The sequence below is a fragment of the Magnolia sinica genome, chromosome 4 (assembly GCF_029962835.1).
Source record: "Magnolia sinica isolate HGM2019 chromosome 4, MsV1, whole genome shotgun sequence".
Taxonomy (NCBI): domain Eukaryota; kingdom Viridiplantae; phylum Streptophyta; class Magnoliopsida; order Magnoliales; family Magnoliaceae; genus Magnolia; species Magnolia sinica.
Genome location: NC_080576.1, coordinates 103,216,127 through 103,237,188, shown reverse-complemented (window position 1 = coordinate 103,237,188; position 21,062 = coordinate 103,216,127). Strand labels below are relative to the sequence as shown.

The window sequence follows — 21,062 nt, the reverse complement described above, 5'->3', positions numbered from 1 at the left end:
ACTACTTTTTCAGTGTGGTCCACTTGATGGTTAGATCTGTCTTATTTTTCATCTCGAGCTTAAGAGGAGCTCACCAAATGGATGTACGGTCTAGATACAACATATATCTCATGATCAAACGCACGGAACTTGATGACGTAAAAACATAAGCTATATGCGAGGTACACCTGCCAATCCGCTTCCGCGAAGACGAGCGCTAACGCTCCTCCAGGTCCGTGTTGTACGAACGGTTCAAACGACATCAAAGTAATATGGCCGCTCAAAAATGTATTTATTATATCCACACCCTTTATCCATTTCGGCGAGATCTTTTTAGGGCAAGAGCTCAAAAATGAATTATATCCGAATTGAATTATATCCAAAGCTCAAGTGGAGCACACCAAAAATACCAATGGGACAAAGATTCTCGCGTTTAAAACATTCATAAGCCCACCATAATTCTGTGACCTGAAGAGGAAAAACAAATATCATTTGATCCAAAACTTTTGTGACCCAAAAGGGTTTCAGTGGTGTACGATTCAATCCCCCACTGCTTTTTGCAGTGTGGTCCACTTGATCTTAGGATCTGTCTTATTTTTAGCCTCAAGCCTTATGACGAGCTCGCCAAATAAACGTACGGTTTGGATATAACACATATCTCACGGTGGGACCCACAGAACTTGATGACGTCAACTCACCAATGTGGGTCGCTCACCCGTGTGAGGCGAGGGAGCTTTCGTGCGGTGCATTCGGCAACGGATCGGAATCGTCCACAACACCTGTTTTACACAGCTGCGTAGAACATCCAAGCTACGTGGCGTCAATATTTTATATGTGAATCCACTCCGTCCATCAGGTGAGAACCATTATTTTAACCGTACATAAAAATCATCTAAACGAAAAAAAAAATCTTATGGCCCATAACTTTGCTAAAAAATTAAAACTTCTCCCAAAACATATAACTTTATACGGTGTGGACTACATGATAACTAGATCAACTGAATTTTTATCATTTTAAATTCATACTGATGTTTTTCATCTGATTAATGGGTTCGATGAAAGAGATACACCATGTTGGCCACACACAAACCTATGGTTGGTATCTCCTGTCCATTGTTACCTGTGGTGTGACCCACATGAGTTGTGAATCTCAATGAATTTTTTAATGTAATATTAAAATAGATCCTAGAACCTGATAGACGGAGAGGATTTTACATATTACAACAAGGTGGAAACAAGTGTTGTAGAGTTTCTGGTCCATCAGCGATGTTCGTGTTTTACGGACATTCATACCCACCAGTTTCGAAAGTTTCCCTCGCATTTACAATCTGCGCATCCAAACGCCTTAAAAAAAAATGTAGGGTTCCTGATGCCGATCTCTCTCCGATCCTTCAATCGGCCTTACCCAGTATTTGTTGTAGTAGATGTAGGATCTGAAATTAGGGATGCAATCTGCTATAAACTCTTGTAATTCACTTCATCTACACTCCAAACATCGGAGACGGGATTTTCGAGATCTCGTTTTCTTCTTTCTCGGACATGGATCGGTTTCAACAGAAGAAGAAATCATCGGTCGGAGAAGGTCGGTGGAAATCGCTCTTATGATGATTTTTTCACCTTTGGATTTTGGTGTTTTGATGAGGCTGTATGTTGAATTCTAGGGGTTGTAGGGTTTGATTTTGTTTTCTTGTTAAATATTGTTCGATTCTACTAGTAGTGTTTGGAAACTAACCTCTGATTGATTTGATTTCATTTGGGAAAAATTCTGTCTGTGTCAATGTCTTGTGTTTCTACAAGTTCTAGGGTTTCTGGTGAGATTTATGTACTGTGTTTTACTGTTTTGGAGTCCTTGGAGCTAATATGTGGGGGCCGACTGTGGATGGGTGGTGGGCTGGGAATGCCTTTCATGGAACAATCTCTGCCGCCTGATTAGTGGACTTGGTACGATTGGATGGATGTCGGTTGTCTTCTTTTTCAGCATCACCTGTCCAGAGTGGGGCTGACCACAGGAAGTACCTGGGTAGCTAGAAGTGGTCCACATGCTGTCTCAGACTCTGAATGGGACCACTTCCAGCAAATGGGACTGTTCATGTGGTGGCCTCAACATGTATGGGTGGGCTGGGAATGCCCTCCAGCAAACAATCTCAGCCACCTGAAAGGCGGACTGACTTTTAAATAAAAAATAAAAAATAAAAAATAAAAAATATGCTGTGTGTGATTGGATGTATGTCTGTTGTTTGATGGGTCTCTTTTACGGCATCTCCCATCTGAAGCAGGGCCTCCATTGTATGAAATACCTGGATTCCTGGAAGGTGGGCCCTGTGTTTATGCCTCATTGGCTAACCAAACTGAAAGGCCACCGTTTTGAGCAGATCTATGTCTCTCAAGATTCACTTGCGTCTAGGGGTGCAGCCCAACCGGAGACGATACTGGTTCAACCTGTGGGTGAGCCTAACCCATCTTGGGTTGGTCGGGTTAAGTTGGTCATAATCATGATTTTTATTTTTAGAGAAATTAGCAGAGAGAAATCCAGATTGTAAGCGTAATACCCTCATTAGTGGGGGTCCGGAATTGTTTACAACGCCTGTTTTATGTAGCACGTAAAACACCCAATTCCACGCTCATGATGTCGTATATGTAAAATCCACTTTGTCCATCTGGTGAGAACCCTTTTGTTAACTGTACAAAGAAAATATCAGCCTGATGAGAAGCTCGGATGGGCCATGCCAGTGGTAACAACTTAGGGGGTCGTTTGGATGCCTGTAAAGTCATTATGTGGGAATCTGTTTACAGGTAATCAGATTACAAGGGGCTTTTGGATGCGTATGTTTGCCTGTAAACAGATTACAAGCTGTAATCTGAAACATGAGAAAAAGTCATGTTTCAGATTACAGATAAAGGGATTTCAGGCGACAACTATTGTTTTTGAAAAATCTCAAACCAGGGAGAGTTGTGGATCCATCTTCCAATGACTACAAAGACCCAAAACGAAAAAAGAAGAAGAAGAAGACATACCGTGGATCTAGGCTCTCTCTCTCTCTCTCTCTCTCTCTCTCTCTCTCTCTCTCTCTCTCTCTCTCTGTTAGGGTTGAAACCTTTCATACGTTGGGATGCTGTCAAATCCCTTAAACGATGGTGTTGTGTCTGAGGTACTAGAAACGAGGGAGCGGATTAGGTGAGACCTTGGATCCATAAGGTGGGTGGGATACCTGACTGTGTGGCTTACGGTGATGTATGTGCCTTAAATCCACACCGTCTAACCATTTTGAAAGCTCATTTTAGGGCATGATACCAAAAGTGAAGCTGACTCAAATATTAGGTGGACCACACCACAGGAAACAGTCATGATTGAATCCCCACCATAAAAACTTTAGGGATTCCACCAGAATGTTTATTTGCCAACTAACCTATTGATAAGGTCACAAACACCTAGATGAAGAGTCCACACAAATATCATTTTGATCCAAAGCTTTTGTGGCCCACAAGAAGTTTTTAATCGTCAATCACCACTGTTTCCTGTACCATGGTCCATTTGGGATTTGGAACTGCTTCATTTTTTGGATCATGGCCTAAAATGAGCATTCAATATGGATGGACAGCTTGGATGTAGTCACATAGATTACAGTAGGCCCCACATTTAGGGGTCCCACCCACCTCGGTGGATCTGGGGTCTCACCTAATCCACTCCCCAAAAACAAACGTTTCGTTGCTTAAGAAAGGAAATGAAATCAGGGTTGTCCTTCAATAAAGAGTTTTTCATGAATGACTTAGATCTAGCATGGTCCATTATTTCCCTCTATATAGATCGAGCATTATTCATCAAACAAAGGGCTTCTTAAATCCAATGGCTAAGATAATTTCAAGCCTTAAATTACCTAATTATTTGTATTCAATAGTTTTTTTTTTTAATCATAAAAGGGATTTTGAATTAGTGGGCCCACTTCTGAGCTGGGTTTTTTCCAATGATCTATCTTAAATGAAGATTTTATACGTCATTTGATTATTTTTAAAGGATTTATCATTGCAAGCTCTATCGTACGTGAATGCCTAATTATAGGCTGTAAATAGATTTCATTTTTTCTTTTACACACACTCACGCCCCACACACCCACGCACTCACACCACAATGGGTACTTGAACCCATGACCTCGTGTTGAAACTCTTGTGAGTCTACCATTGAGGCATGAGTATGGACCTGCTTTTAACAGATTTCAAGTTATCCAAACATAGACAATTGTTTACCTGTAATCAGATTACAACTTATAGCTAAACAGGACAAGCTGTAAACACTTTATACCTATAATCGGATTACCTGTAATTAGATTACTACTTAATGATTTTACAAGCATCCAAACAACCCCTAAGATTGCTACTAAAACCTAAGTCCATGCGGTGTGGACCCCCTAAGTTTGGATCAGGCTGGTTTATTGTATCTTCTATTAATCTTGGTGAGTTACACCTGATTGATGGGTATCATGAGAGAACACGCCATCGTGGCGCCCCATGCAAACCTATAGTTTTCATCCTATCCCCATTGTTTCCTATGGTTTGGCTCACTTGAGATGTGGATCTGGCTGAGTTTTTTCACGAGGGCCTAACATTGAGAAGAGCTCCTGATGTATGGAATGGATTTTTGCATATACAAATGGTTGGTCCCACAGGGATTAGGCTTTTATGTAGATCGTAAAACAGGTGTTCTATGATTGGAGAGAAATTGAGTCACAATCTCAAGCTGGGTGAGGAGTTAAATGAAGAGCTCCTAATGTATGGTATGGACTTTTGCATATACAACATGGTTGGTCCCACAGGGCTTAGGCTTTTATGTAGCTCATAAAGCCAGTGTTCTATGAGTGGAGAGAAATTCAGTCACAATCACAACCTGGGTGAGGAGTTAAATGATACTCAGGCAGTTTATTTCGTCGATCCACAGGCACATTGAAATTGTCCACATGGCCAAGGCTAACTCAAAATTAAACTGACTATACTGTGGAACCCACTGTCGCTTGGTCACAACCCAAAAATCAGATTGTTTGAACGATCTTAACCTCAGATTAGTGGACACTTGTTTGTTGAAATAAAGACCATTGGAGAGTTTTCATGTGGTGTGGCCCACCTGAGAATAGGAATGGGCCGATTTTTGCCCCCAGGGCTTAAAATTGAACGGGCCACCTCACTGGCAGTGTGGATGTCAAACATGCATGTGACTCATAATCAAAGTCATCCAAGCCTTATCCCAACTAATTGGGGTCAGCTACATGAATCCTTTTATACCATTCCACCCTATCAAGGACCACAACTTCAGTTAGACCATATGTGACTATACATGTAATACAATTATTAAAAAACTACAATATCGTAATATAGGTTCCAGTTCGGCTTGCCCGAGGCCTCAATGCAAACCCAAATTGAACATGGATTGGTTTGAGAATTTCCAGCCCAAGCCCAATCTGATCTCAACCCAACACAATCCAACCCATCCAAAATTTCAGTTGGTCTAGTCAGGTTCGGGTTGAGCCCGACCCAATTTGGACCCTACTTGCATCTTCTTTCTTACCAGTATGACACTGCTAGTTTCTTTTTTGTCCATGCGATGTTTAGATTAAATATAAACTCCCTTGTTAAGCATGGTGTTTGAATGCTTATGTTTGGTTGGACTCTCCGGTGTTGAAGATTTTTCTTCATATTCTTGTTTAGAACTTCTGTATATGATGATTCTTTTTTAATATTAATATTGTAGGATTTTTTTTTTTTTTTTCTTCAGTAAATAGTCAAATTAAGAAGCGAATGCGTACATCGGATATGGGACTGGATTCTAGTTTATCTAGTAGTGCTAATAAGGAAAATTTGGTAAGTGGCCCTTTTCTCTTTCTTGGAAAATCAGGAGATTTGATTTGCCTTATGGAGACACGGATAAGAATGGGACCTGCTGGGATTTTGAGACTGGAAAACGGAATCATGTGTTGTTTTATTCCTTGCCACCCCAGACACAGTGGATGGGTGCTGCTTAAATTGCAGAACTGGTCGTCACGTGCCTGTCCTTCTGAACCGGCCCAAGCTTTCCAATTATTTGTTCTATTTTCAGTTCTGTTTTTCAGTCTTATTTTCTCACATACTTTTGGATTCTACTTTCAACTACTATTGTTGCGACATGTTTTCATGTTTTCCAGTCTGCCTTTGAAGTGAATCAAAGTTCTTCGAAGAGTGTCAGTGGAACATCCATGAAGATGCTACTAGCTGATGAAATGTCAAAAGAACTGGAATTTAAACCGCGTTCACCGAGTGTAATTGCAAGATTGATGGGTCTTGATGCGATTCCAGCTCAGCAGGACAAACAGCCAAAAGAGATCCCTAAAAATTATTTGCGAAGAACAGCATCAGTAGGGTCTCAAGGGAAATCTCCATCACACAAGGACCGTTCATTTTGGATACATAACAATGAGCAGCAAGAATTCAAGAAAGTCCTGGAGACATTGAAGCTTGAGATGCGCAAGAACTGGCCGGTTCAAAAGGGAATCGGGTTCCAGAATCCCAGTGAGCCAAAAATGGCTTTCATAAGGCCGAAGTTTATGGATGCCAAATGCCTCTCGACTGATGAAAACATTTGGCAGTCCAAGGAATTTCATGATTCATTTGAAGTTTTTTCTCTAGAATCGAATAAAGATCTCTTCCTGAAATTTCTCCAAGAACCTGATTCTTTCTTCACAAAGCCTCTCAATGATCTTCAGGCCATTCCAACTCCCCAATCTAGGCACAGAACTGTTGTAAAAGCATCAAAGGGTACTAAGTACGAAAACACCAGAATGAGTGGGAAATTGGAGAGAAAGATGGAAGGACACATGCAGATGCAGAAGGATATGATAATCTCTCCTCAGGAACATGGAGATTGTCATGACAGCCATCACAAACACACTGCTTATGTTTCACCTAACTTGTCGAAGTCATCATTTGAAGGAAAGACTGACACTAGCCCTCTCCCTACAAGGATTGTTGTTCTAAAGCCGAGTCGAGGAAAGGCACAAAACACAGCCAAAGTTATTTCATCGCCAAGCTCCTCAACAAGTTCTCATCTTGGCTATAGAAAGCATGGAGAATTCCAACGAACTGATAACCGGCAGTTGTTTCCAGAATCAAGGCATCGGGTGAAATCAGTTAATAATGTGGAACTTGTGAGGAATAGAACTAAAGGTTCGAGAGAAATTGCTAGGAAAGTCACTCAGAAAATGAGACAGTGTGTAACCAGCAATGGCTCTATAAATGTGACAACCATCGGACTGAAAGGATATTCTGGGGATGAAAGCTCATATAGTAAATCAGGAAATGGTTCTGCAAGTGACTCTGAGGCATTGATACGGACACCTAGTCACTTCTATGGCTTGAATAATAGGTATATCCACTCACCATCTTATTCAACCGAGTCATCTGTGAGCAAGGAGGCCAAGAAGCATCTCTCTGAGCGGTGGAAGAGGACTCACAAGTTTCACGATTTGGGTGGACAGGCCAACAGGGGTTCAAGTACCTTGGGTGAAATGCTTGCACTACCCGATAGAGAAATCAGGCTGCCAATCTTGGATTCTATCACTGGTCAGGATGGATCCGGTGACGGATCTGTTGGAAACAAGCTGCTCAGAGTATGGGATTGTCCTTTGGGTATTAGCAGTAAGGATGTCTGCAAGAATGCATGCCCTACAAATTTACGACGGTCTAACTCTCTACCAGCTTCAAATTCTGTTTGCCGAAGTCCAAAACGGAGCATCAGACAAGGAGCTCTTGGCAGAGATGGCAGTTTTGTGCTGAAAGAGGAGGCAATCGATCTGGGTCCTGGCAAACCTTCTAAGGAGAACATTATCAACCAAAAAGAAAGTTCATCCCCTCGAAAAATAAAATTTAGCAGTAAGAAAAGACGATCTTTTCCCAGAGCGTGCATAGAGAATAAGCCCACTATACCCGACATACGTGTGAGTTCTGATGAACTGAAGAACAGACTTGAGGAAAGCTATGAGTTCGAACCCAAGGTCATGGCTCCTGAACCATGTGTTGGTGATAGTGATGATGCAAAGCAGATTGCTGACTCTACCACAGTTGCTGAAAAAGAGGTGGTGAAAATTCCTTTCAATGCCCATGAAAACCAGCTACAGGAACCAGCCACTTGTATCAAACTAGCGAAAGATATAGTCTCTGCAGCTTGTGATCAGAATGTTTTGAATTTAAAGGTTTGTTTTCTATTTCTCGGGTGATATTTGAATATTTGGTGGTGGCATGCTTCTTAGCACTTTTCATTCCAGTAGAGATAAGATCGTGATTCCTGTTCCCTAATGCTCCAATGAACTTGTGTTGATTTTGTTTCTGTTTCTTAATTCTCTTCTATTTTCTTTTAGGAATAAACAGCACCCCTGGAACACATACGCTTCTTTTTCCAAAAAATGCCTCACTTGACATGGGTAGACACTTTTCATGGAAAACACAAGTTACCTTCAAGTTGTGTTTCAGTTTCTTTCTCACATTATATGTGCATGTTCATCTGATTTTTTTTTTTTCCGAGAGCTTTGCTGTGCGCACTCACTTGTGCAATGAAGCTCATCTACACCTGACACATGTGCCAACATGGTACAATAGGTCCGAGATCAAATCCATCCATCAGAAGAGCAGCACTATACTGATGCCCGAGTCCAAGAATCAGGTTGATCCACTCATCAGGTGGGCCACAGTTACTAAAACAAATTTACGGCTTTGAAAAACTTGGCTGAAGTTTTCTAAACTATACCTATCCACTTGTTTCCAACAGTGGGGCCCACATACTGAGTGGATTAGATCTACTTTTGGGAAAAGATCGACGCGGTTGGACCAACTTGGATGGATTGGATCTCCCACCTATGTACCGTTCTAGCATATATGTGGTGTGTTCATGAGCTTTATTAGGCATGCATGTGCGTAGAGCTGGGCACAGGACGTCTCGACTCGGCAGACTCGACTCAGCCGACTCATTCAGACATGACTTGACCCGAACTGAGAGGGTGAGTCGATTCAAACCGAGTAGACTTCGTCCAATGCGAACTCAAACCGAGTCGAGTACGGGTCACCCAGTAACTCGACTCGACTCGACCCGAAATCCAACTCAGTATTGACTCGACTCGATTCGAACCCGACTCGTACATAAAAAAAAAAAACCCAAATTTGACGTTTCAGATCTGAGATGCCGTGTAGCTGATGGAGAGGCTGCAATTCCAACAGGTGCACTTAGGTTCTGAGTTGTGATTTCAACCCGTGGATACCCGCTGCACTCGACCCAACTTGGTGCTGACTCGATGCGACTCGGTACCTGTGACTGGGTCGGACTCGGTCTGAGTTAGTCCAAGCCAAACCCAAACTCGGATTGGGTCAGGCATGCCGGACTCAGTACCGAGTCAGGTCAAGTTCGGGTTAGGTCTATTTCAAAAACCGGGTCAAGTCGGGCCAGCTCTAACTCGGTCCGACTCGACTCGATGCCCAACTCTACATATGCGCTTAGCAAAGCTCATTTTCTGATATTTATCTTGAAAATATGTGGTGTGCCTGAATTCGCACTTTTATATAAAGCATAAAAGCATATAAAATTGTATCAATTTTAACATTTCCACGTACGGTTTTCCCTTGTTCTTGTGTTTGATTCACCATGTGTGTATCTAACACTGACATATGCATCCATGTTGTAGTTCTATTTGAGAATACTGACTTGGGTTTGAGAGGTCACAGTCGGTTCTCATTTTGTATTTCTGTTCTTTTGTGTAGTCAACCTTGCTCATGAATCATGATTCCTCCTGCCTGTCAGGTAGTATTACCAGGTTCAGGTGGTGTTTGTTGACTTTGAGAGTGGGTGTGCTCTTGTTGTTATCAGAATGTTTATTGTTGCTAATCCTGTTTTGCTTAAGAGTGAGTTTGAACTTCAAAGACCCCTCCTCTCTTTTTCATGTTTTTGTTTAAATAACGAAAATTTCAAACGTAGGTTGTTATATATTAATCCTATTTTGTACAATGATTTTGTTGTTTTATCTCTGTAAATAGTTTGATTGTTAATTTCTCATACTTCTAGTTTCCCACTTGCTCTATAGCTGCTACTTCAACTGATCAAGATAAATTTATATTGCTAATTCTCCATTATCCTCAATATTCCTTAATTTGGATGAGTTCAATCTGGTCCATGTCAGTACCTGAGAAGCATTTATTTACGCTAATGTTTAGAACATAGAACAAAGAGTCGCCTAATGGGATTCTTCTCCGCAGCACCTTAGAGTTGCATGCTTGTGTGAATCAGTGCAATAACATATTTGTCACAGTGAAATGATCTAGTAGATGAAGTTATCAGAACTTTCCTGTGCACATAGTTGCATTTAGACTCGTTGGCATCCACATCACCAATCTGGACCATCCATCCGGTACTGCCAACTCGTCATAGGCTGCCTTCGTAAATCAATCTGGCTGGATGATCCAAATCATCCAGTCCGTGGCATGAAAAAAGAATGGAAAATATCATTTACGGATGATAGGTTCCGTAACAGAGGTTTAGGAGCATTCTATCTCTTTGATTTTTGCACATCAGCCAGAAGGTGATTGGGCTGGATCTAATAGACGGCCCAAATAGGTGATGTGAATGCCGATGATTCCAAATCTAACTATATGTGCATGGGAAGGTTTCCATACACACAGCACACTAGATCATTACTATTTGTCATTTTGTTGCATCATAGAAATCCCAATGCATGCACCGTGCACAAGGATGCACCTTGTCTTCTCTACTTGATGTTATTGCAAAGTCATAGTAGGTGGATTTCACAAAAGAAAGTTGTGCATTTTATGCTCTAACTGGACCAAGAGAAGCTGTTCTTCTGTTTTTCTCTTCGTGATTTTTATGGGTTATCAGTAGACTTCTTGACTAAATATTTCTTCTAAAAAAACTGCTATGGAAGCTTCTTGGGGCCTTCCTCTGCCATTCATGTTTCCTTCTTTGACTTATGGTTTTGGTTCTTGATTTTCAGTTTTAAATATCTTGGTTTTATATCAGTAAGATTTAAGGTTAGTAGACTTTTGAATGACATGTGGGACACCCTTGTCATTTGAATTGTCAATTCTTTCGTACAACTAGGGATGACCCATAGTGCAAAAATCATGCCAATAGGATGATCCTAAGCATCGGATCAATAGTATGGAAAATGGACAATCAAGATTGGGCGGATAAATAAAATAGGTCCATTCATCATCTTGAACCATCTGTCCGGTAGATCCCACTTTGTATTGCTTATGATTTCCATTTGATGATTCTAACCATGTGATATGTGGCTCTAAAAACAGTTGGTTGTAACAAATTGGCCACAAATTTGCCTCACAAAACCATGTGATTCTTGCACCATGGTTTGCTCCCAATGGTACTATTGAATGAACCGTCCCAATTGATGTTTGGGCATCCCATGAGTCATTTAAAAATTTTCGGTACATTGCAAATGCTTGGGACATTAGCCAAACCCTTCATATAATTTGCTATCATCAAAGTTGAAGTTGAGAGGCATGCTGAGACTATTGCATAGCTGTAGTATACTTTCTCCTCAGGAATCTGGTAATGTTCCAGGAAATGTCCCTGGAGCACCCTCGGGTGGAGTCTCATTGCCATGTAAGAGAATCAGATCTTTCTCAAAGCTCCAAAGAAACTGGACATCACAATCCTGTTTCTTTGTTTGAAGTAGAAGCAGCCAGTTCTAAATGCTTTGAAGACATCAGTGCAGATCTCCATGGTCAGCGAATACCCATAGTTTACATACACACCATTTCCTGTAATTTTGCCTAACATATGCATTTTATGTCCTCTGCATTCCCTTTCGTCCAGGACTCAGGATGCAGCTTCAACTTCTCAAGTTGGAATCAGTCGAGGAGACGTCCTTGCAAGCATCAGAGATCATTATCTTGAGTGATAATGACAATGGAGAAGGATACACTGGTCTTCCAGGAGACAAGGGAGAATTCTCTGAAATGTCTAGAGATGAGGAGAATAGAGACTTCTCCTTCCTACTGGATATGCTTATTTACTCAGGTTTTCATGGTGCTGACCATGAAATGCATTTCCAAACATGGTACTCACCAGTATTCCCATTGGGCCCAGATGTGTTTGAGAAGCTGGAGGAGAAATATGGCAAGCAGGAGGCATGGCCACGATCAGAAAGGAGGCTCTTGTTTGACCGTATAAATTCAGCATTGGTGGAGATTGTTAGGCAAGTCAGGGACTTGCTCCCATGGGTAAAACCAAAAAGTAGAAGGATGAGGTTTGCATGGGGAGGTGAAGCGCTTGCAGGAGAGGTGTGGCAGTTGCTGGTTAGGTGTGAGAAGGGAGGGAGAGGGGATTTCCCTGTGCCATTGGTGGGGTGGTCGGAGTTAGGAGACGAAGTTGATAGAATAGGTAGAGAAATAGAGAGGCTCTTGATGGATGAGCTGTTGGGAGAATTTGTCCCTGTGCTCTCATCTTGTGGAGATATGTAAAGAGATCAAGAAAATTGAATTTTCAGAAATGGATAGATATACTCGCATCTTGTATGAAACCAATGATCAGTTTACAAGGAAATAAAAGATCGAAAGCTTCAATGTCATCCGGAAATAAAATAGTATTCTCAACAAATTGCCACCTCAATTTTGTTTATACTTTTTACTTGCTGCTATTTAGTGGTGGTGCATTCTTAGTACTCTCAAAAGTGAAACTGGGACAGAAAATTTGGGACTGGAAAGCCAAAACCCCGTCAAAAATTTTGTACATTACCTTTTATTATTTAAAGGTGTTTCCATGTAAAGATTGATCTCTTATTTTCATAGTGGCATTTAATACAAAAGATTAATCTGACAAAAATCCTCAACATAATGGTTTTGTAGTTTTTGGCAATACTAATCTATGTGAGAAGGTTTTGGTGAAAATCCTTCAAAATTGCTGCTCTATGGATTTTTGATGGTGATGGATGCAAGATGTTTTCCAACAGTAGTAGATAAACCCAAGGTATGCATTTCAGTTTCATTGTCACAGCTAGTAGTGTAAGAGAGCACATAGCACAAGAAACAGCGAAGGGCAGCAAGCTCAAAAGGTCAGTTGAATTTCTACCCTCTGAATCTGTTTTAAATCTCTTCTTGTCTACCATCTGCTATCCTTATAGCAATCAAGTGACTGTCTAGATTGCAGTTCATATTGCATTCTCGCCCATTTTTGGCTATAGTATGTGATTGATCTCAAGTAGCACTGATTAATATATGTAGTTTATGTTAAGGGTGCACTTGGATGTAAAGATATTTGCTGGCCATCAGATAATAAAGCATGACCATCGATCAGTGTCCAAAAGATGAGGAGAGAATAGTATTGAGAATGGGAATTGCTTTGCTGGTATGTTCTTTGTGACTGTAGGATTTTGTTGGGGTTTTCTCATGTTTTCTCTAGCGTCTTAAAGTGGGGTTGCTAACAAGGTAATAGTGGTTGTAACTGCCACTGCCATTATTGTTCTGTTATTATTATGATATGGGCCATAACGCATGTGGCCTTTCTTATATATATGTATATATATATATATATATATATATAAAAAAAAAACAAAAGAAGAAGAAGAAGAAGAAGAGAAAAACTATTAAGCCCTGTAACGGACTGTTACATGGCTGTTACGGGACTATTATGGGGTTTTTTTTTTTTTTTTTCCATAACGGCCATTACGACCCCCTAGTGCGTAACAGTTAACCATTTTGGAATACCTTGGCTGCTAATCTCCTTCTATAGATTTTTATTATTTTATTATTTATTGCTTTGGGCGTGTTTGGTTGCATCAAATTTCATGCAATATCAAGAAAATTTGCACCAAAGTAGACTCATTTATCATGATATACCGCGCGGCCAAACACGCCCTTAATAAATATTACTTGAAAATAAAATTTCGTTTTTCGAGGTTATTTTTAGCAGTAACATGTCTGCTTACATTGAAATCACTTGGAATGCATTTTTCTTTTTTGGGTCATCGTGAAAGGTGACATCCCCATCTATGTGATGGTCATTATTTTGGATGGGGTAACATCCCAAAAACCAATCCCAAGGACAATGGTAACTATCCTTTCAAAGTCTGCAATGTGTGGTTGATCCAGGGCCTTCTTCCACTCACGGAGGGCGGTGCATGAAAATTCTATGCAGCCCCTCATGGTGCACCATGGCCATCATGCGGTGATCGGGACTGTTTATCTGGTGGGATACATGTTCATAGGCTATAGTTCAAAAACTGCAGTGTCTCGACGACTCTAACCATCCAATAATTGTTACTTTTAATGGTTCAGCATGGGCCATTTTTCTAACTCTGCTCCTTTTGCAGGTCATGCATTTGATGGCTGTAAAAGTCCAGTCCCCTTGATTTTGTCTATCCATATGATGGATGGCACACGGGTCTGGCAATTCCTATCATCAATGGTTTTAAGACGATCTGATGCGACTAATCAAGTTGACTCCAAGTCAGTTGGACTGTGTCTTGTTCGACGGGCCAAGTCACCCCGAGTCAAGTGAGTCTGATTCAGCACCCATTCGGGAATGTCCTGACTTGATTCGGGACCAAACGATTTGGTGTGAGCTGCTAGTCTTTTGACAAGATTGAAGACTCATAACCGTGCCAACTCTGACCCAGCAAGTCACAGACGACTCAGCCAAGTTGGGCCCATTCACACTGGACTCGAGAGTGGATGAGTCAGTCTGAGTCACCTAGTCTTGAAGCCAACACATCCACCATGCCACATTTTTGAAGAGGGAACCATCAGGATCTATTGCAGTGTCCATTGCACATTAAAACGTTCTTATTTTTACAATAGCCGTGGCAATGTCCCAGGTCAGGCAGCCTAACCCTGTAGGGCCAGGGCTTCAACTTGAATCTAGACCCGGTGTCCTGGCCAGGGCTAGGGCCAACGATGGATGGTTTAGCCTGACTCTTTCGCCCTGTCCAATAATCAAGTTAGCCAATGTTACATAGAAGGATGGATGATTTGAAGAAACTTGAGAAGTCCCCCATTGAACTCTCATGTGTACCTAAAGGCACTTTCCGGATCTAGGGTTATATTTTTATTATCAAAATCATTTATACAATGGGACTTGTCACGGATTGAGGGTGAGATACTCTGTGTGTGTGTGTGTGAGAGAGAGAGAGAGAGAGAGAGAGAGAGATTATTTAATTCCTTTTATTGTTTTTGTTATTAATTTTTGCTACACAAATCTTACATGGGCACTGGAACCCATGACCTCACTGTTGAAAGGCGTTATATGTAGGGGTGTACATGAACTGGGCTAGCCTGGTTAACTTGCTCGACTCGGCCCGACTCAGAACTGAGTTCGGTCCGAGACGGGCCGTTTTCTTCAGCTCGAAACTGAGTTTGGGCCAAGTTCGAATAGGTCCCAGTTCAGCCCGACTCGGTCCGAAACCCGACTCGGCCTTTATGGTATATATACCATATGTACCCAGCCCGAGTTCGAACATTTGCTCCTTTTTTAACTGCTCCTATTTCACACCACTGATTGGAGCATGACCTGATCATTTTTCGGATGTGGCCCATCAACCATGGTGGCACACAAAATTAATGGTTATGTACAAAAAATACCACTTATACAGCAGGGATATTTTGTGTGCATTTCATGGAAATCCCTGAAACAGCTGGATCATAGGATCATAGTATAATTCCTCTGCTGCATTATGTTCACTATGCTTGTAGAAGTAAATGTCTGCTTTAGTTTCCAATACAACTTACCGTTGATTTCAGTGACATCATCTTGGAAGCTAAAGAAACTGGGGCAATGCTTTGGAGCGTTTGCTTGCTATCAGCACCGCAGGTGCATGCCCACAAAATCATATTGTGGTCAAGCTGCGATTATCTTCAGGCACTATTCCAGTCAGGAATGCATGAGAGGTATCGCACGAAACTATTTTCTCTTTGGATATTTTGAGAGAAGAGGTACTCTAACCAGGATGTGATAAGCCTGTTCATGACTGGCTGATATCTCTACGAATATCATGTCCTAGAGGTTTACTAAGCTCACACATGTCCATATGTGTCACACCGCCAACTCTGGAACCATGATTAAGACTAACCTTTGCCTTGGGTTAAGCAATGTGATTTGGGTTGAAGTATTAAACATCCATATTCATCATTCACAGCCATACATTCACACAATGCCATCATAGATATTATAAAAAGACATGGTATATATACCGTTGATCGACTCGGCCTTTATTCACAGTCTATAGTTCAACTATGTAAACCGTTGATCGAGGGCCTTGTAATGAGACGCGGATTACCTGCCAAAGCCATTCCCATGAACTTGTTGTAAGGTCCGAAACTGGCTCGAACTCGGCCCGAATTCGCCCGATTGCTGACTGGGCCGAGTTCGGGTTGGACATGTTGGCCCAGTAACTGGGTCGGGCCGGGTTCGGGTTGGGTTTGGCTGGTGACCGGGCCGGGCCGGGATTGTTTCATTCCTTTAATTGTGTCACTATCTTCCTTATAGGGCTTGCCTTGCCTAGCTTAGGCATGTAGGGCCAAGACGAAGGCCCGGGCTTTTTTAGCTTGATTAAGGCCAAGACTTTCATGACTTGAATTAAGGACGTGGTGTTGACACTTGCACTGATTCTTAAGAACCTAACCAATGCACTCATTCTTAAGAACCAAACTAATACACCCAAAACCCCTGTATTGATAAAATGCATCAAACTAAGTTTTTTAAACCATTGAGATCGTAACAAGGTGATGTAGAACGTGTCACAGATATGCTCCTCGCATGGTTGGGCCAAAAGAAGGTGGACCGTAAATTAATCGTAACTTTTGATCTAGGTATCGTTATGGGGCGGACGACTTATCAATCTTTATGGAAACAGATCAGCCGAGGTGAACTGACCCACATATTGGGTTACATTTGCCTGTTTCGTCAAAAAATCCACGCTTTCAGCTCAAAAATAAATTTTTAATTTTTTTTAATAGTAATTTTGAATTTTTTTAAATATTTTTTCTATTTTTATAGTTTTAGATTTTCTTCCCTTATATAAATAACCTGTAATTATGCTAGGATTCTTCTAGCGAAAGTTTATTTGAAATTTTTATTTTTAGAAATTAGGCTTTAGAAGAGTTTTATTATATTTAAGATTTTTATTAGAGTTAGAATTTTACTATTTTAAGTAATTATGAATTTTGGTTTATTTTTTTCTTTATTGATGGTGTAAGGAAACACATTAGTCATCAATCGTTCAAATTACAAATTTTGTAGAATATATATATATATATATTTGCTTTTTTTTTTAAAAAAAAAATACTTTTCTTGTGAATTTGAAAAGTCTCTACAAAAAGTCCAGAGAAGCTCCATGAATTCGGAGTAGTTATCCTTGAGGAAGACGGTGATCAACCTCATCACTTTCATCTCCGCGTTACAAGGGCTCAAGGTACTAGAGAGGCGGGCGCCAACCTTAGCCCTAAGTCTCATCCATTTGCACCCATGAGTGGTCTAAAAGCGTCATTGTTAGGAAATTTCGAATGTTTCGTTGTAAGTTATAGCCGGAATAATTTAAGAGAATTGATATCTACACCCATTTTGATTGATTTTGTATGCACTCATTATTTATTTTTTGCACCGAAAGGGTACAATTTTACAGACCCATTTTCCATTTTTGGAGCTTAAATAGTACATTTTGGGCTATTTTACTTCCGGACACCGAAAACAGAGCTAGGTTTATTGAGTCCAAGCGTGTCCATCAGGTGGGCCCAACCGTGCAGGTTCTCTTGCCCAAAACCAATCTGGTCCAATTAGGAGGTGGGCCATGATGTTTGAAACAGGTGGACGAGTTAAAAAACTTCAGGGAAGTTCTTCAGCCGTACATTTGTTTTCAGGAAAAAGACTGCGAAACACCTGACTACAGGACTGATCTAATTCTTGGGCCAGGGGTATCTGCATAATAGGACCATTCTGATGGACGGATTGGATCTCCCACTATGTGGCGTGTACAGGAGCTGCCTTGTACAAGTGTGTGGCGTTGATGCATTCTGGACTTTCTTTGAATCCAATCACTTGATCTAGACTGTTCATTATGTTCAACACTCATTTCATGGGCTACCATGAAAACATCACACCCATCTGAAGTAGCATTTAAAATTGACGGTCAGGATCATTTACACGAAAATAGGTCCAATCAGCAATTTGATCCATGTTTTTGTTAGAACACACCATGGATTGCTTATGATCATAACGAAATACTCTTGCTAGGCAACACTAATCATCCCATCCATGGCTTAGAAAAGGACGGCTAATAAAAAGCCAAATTAAGGATGGACTGGACCATCTGATCCGTGTGATTTTTGCATGGTCGTGCATGAAATGTGTTATGTACTAAACGAACAGTTCAGATCGATGATCGAGGACCCCACGAAATGGACCGTATATCTTAAGAGTTATGTGCCTGCGTAGCTCTTTATTGGAATGTATTTCAGTACAAAACGGTACAAGCATTAGATTTCTATATTTCAAACACTGCATACATATCACTAGCAAATCCCTCACTTACAACCCACTGCATGGGTGGGGTCCACCCAGCTGCGATGGACCTTGATCTTCTGATGGACCCCAACATGATCCAACGGTCATTATCTTCAGTACATGGACTATCCATCCTTATTCCTCTTCAAACGCACAATACTGATAATTTCACACCCTTTTTTTTGATAGACACACCCTCTTCTTTACTTTCGGTAAAACCGTAGTACGAATTCTGTATTACCGTAATACCAAAATTAGAAAATAAAGAGGTATCTATTAAAAAAACAGAATGGAGTGTTTGTTACCTTAACTACGGTGGTGGTGGGAACGATGGGCCAGATGGAGGAACGAATCCTCTGGGGAACGGTTTGTAAACACGTGGCTCATGTTTCTGTGGACCCACGAGAGATGGGGCCTGGGTAGCCTTGCTAACGTGCACGAGGGGGTGAAACTCACTCCCGGCCATTACATGCGGTCCTCTTGCCGAGCATACCGAGGACCAGAGGAGGAGAACGAGGACCAGAAGAAGTATTGGGGACAAGGGTCTTAGCTTGCCTTCCATTCTTCTCTGCTCTGAGATTGGACAGATGAGAGCAGCTCCTTAAATAAGGTTGGATTTCTTCGTTATGTGGGGTCCACCTTTCATGACTTCAGTTGTCTTGATTTTTCGAACATGCGGCAAAAGTGTAAACGATCCGTGTAAGCGATCTGAACCGATGATTAGGTAGGGTCTACCCTGGATGGAACATACTCCAAATTTCATACCAATCAGATGATATTAACAAATAGAAAGATTAGATTTGTCCAGATGGTGCAAGTTTTGGGACATGGCTCATCCAAGATTGGTCCTAGCTGATGGTCGGTTTGGATCTTGCACGGGTTTTGAGGAGTCTGAGATGAAAGGATGTCAAACATTTAGATTTTCTCTGATTTTTAGACGGGTCGACTGGTTTGGTCTCGCCTGAGTTAGGAGGTGCATCAGCCTGACTCACCCGAGTTTAGGGTCAAGCATGCCTTATGGTACGGTACATTTGGGAGCTTGGATTTAGAATGCATTGAATTCAGGCCAATATTACATTGGAATTAAGGTGATTACGAATCCTCAATTGTATTGGAGAAATGACTTAGAATATAAATCTACTTTTTGAAAGATTGTATTTGGAATACATTGAAAGAATTTGATTAACTAAATTAGCTTTCATATCTCAAATTAGTATGTTTGTATAATAAGCCTCTTGAAATATATAGCTTGTCAAAAAAATCAAGAAAAAGAAGAAATTCCAAAACTTGGGTGAGCCACTGACATAAGAATTATAAACAAGCAACTCGCTTATATTTTATAATTATTTATTTAAATGTCTAACATTTAATTTGGATGGTTTGGATCATTATATTGATATGATTTTAGTATTGTAGTCGATAATTGAATTGTTTTAGGGTATTATTGTTGTGCCACTTGTATAGTGGATTAGTAGCCTAGCGACACTTGTCATATGTACCACTCTTAGCTTTTAAAATGAGCTAAAAAAAGACATTTTATTTGAATTATGTGAAAAGCACATTATTTAGTTGAGTTTTCAAAACGCCCCAAAAAGATACATCTGAAATGCCTCACACTCCATTTACATTCAAATCTGGTTGTCACATACGGAAGGTAGCTACTTAAATTTGAAATACATCATTTACCTCCAAATCCAAGGTGTCAAATGATATCTTTCAAAGAATTAAGAACACTTACAGCTAGCCAATGCAAAACTTAGCAGCTATTCTTCTTATTCTGTAATGCTTATCTAAAGATAGTTATTAACTGTCAAATTTATCAAGTGATCTATTACTAAACCATCTTTTTAAGAATAATGAGAACATCACTAAATACTAAAAATTTCTTATTTGAAGTGAGTTTTAAACAACTGCTTGAGCTTCAGCAAAAGCTGCTCTACAATATCACGTCCAATTATATGAGAGACCGAAAATTGACAAACTCACATATATCAACAAACATTGATTTTTATTAACTAATGAAAATAACACGTGGTAAAGACAAGATGGACTTTGACCGAATAAACCAGTAGAATCAAGTTGAGCTTTTGAGTTTTTAAACTATAATTACAATACAATAGGTTGGACTTAGCTATTAAACTGGGTTCTCTTCATTGATGCAGATTATTTTATATTATAGGGTTCCATTGAATAGAATAGTTTAAAATAAAAACATTAGGCTAAAGATACTATCTATTACAAAAGGCCAAAAGCTCAATGTTAAAGGAGTCAAATGATCAAAGGATTGTAGTACTCCTATGTAAAAATAAATAAATTATTGCTTGGTTATTTCCCATCCAAAGTGGGCCCATGGTATAAATGGTTTGGATCAATGAAAGATGACCCATGTCACGGCTTTTTAGAAACATGGTTTTAAGATTGGGCCAGTCCCATGCAACTCGTCCGAGTTGACTTGAACTCGGTTTAACCCAGTTCAGGACCCGGTGAGTCATGATTTGAACGCGTCTGTCCAAGTTGCTAGGTCATTTAACCATGATTTTATATCCTCTTAGGA

The 21,062-nt window shown here is 40.6% G+C and overlaps 1 protein-coding gene across 2 annotated transcripts; it reads left to right on the top strand.

The window, feature by feature from the left end:
• Positions 1 to 1,242: 1,242 nt before the first annotated feature.
• On the top strand, positions 1,243 to 12,625 carry LOC131243574 (uncharacterized). Of its 2 annotated transcripts, XM_058243033.1 has the most exons (6): positions 1,243 to 1,561; positions 5,741 to 5,826; positions 6,147 to 8,040; positions 8,143 to 8,189; positions 11,576 to 11,738; positions 11,831 to 12,625. In XM_058243033.1, exons 1-6 carry the CDS (start codon positions 1,519 to 1,521, stop codon positions 12,475 to 12,477), a joined length of 2,880 nt encoding a protein of 959 aa, XP_058099016.1. In that variant the 5' UTR covers positions 1,243 to 1,518; the 3' UTR covers positions 12,478 to 12,625. The 2 variants fall into 2 exon arrangements, with proteins under 2 accessions (XP_058099016.1, XP_058099015.1); XM_058243032.1 differs by having other exon boundaries at positions 6,147 to 8,189.
• Positions 12,626 to 21,062: the final 8,437 nt, after the last annotated feature.

Excerpts from the sequence above, each read along its gene's own strand:
- LOC131243574 (XM_058243032.1), top strand. The coding sequence starts at position 1,519 with ATGGATCGGTTTCAACAGAAGAAGAAATCATCGGTCGGAGAAG. Across the intron at positions 1,562-5,740 it reads GAAATCATCGGTCGGAGAAG|TAAATAGTCAAATTAAGAAG; the intron begins GTCGGTGGAAAT and ends TTTTTTCTTCAG. Across the intron at positions 11,739-11,830 it reads CATCAGTGCAGATCTCCATG|GACTCAGGATGCAGCTTCAA; the intron begins GTCAGCGAATAC and ends CCTTTCGTCCAG.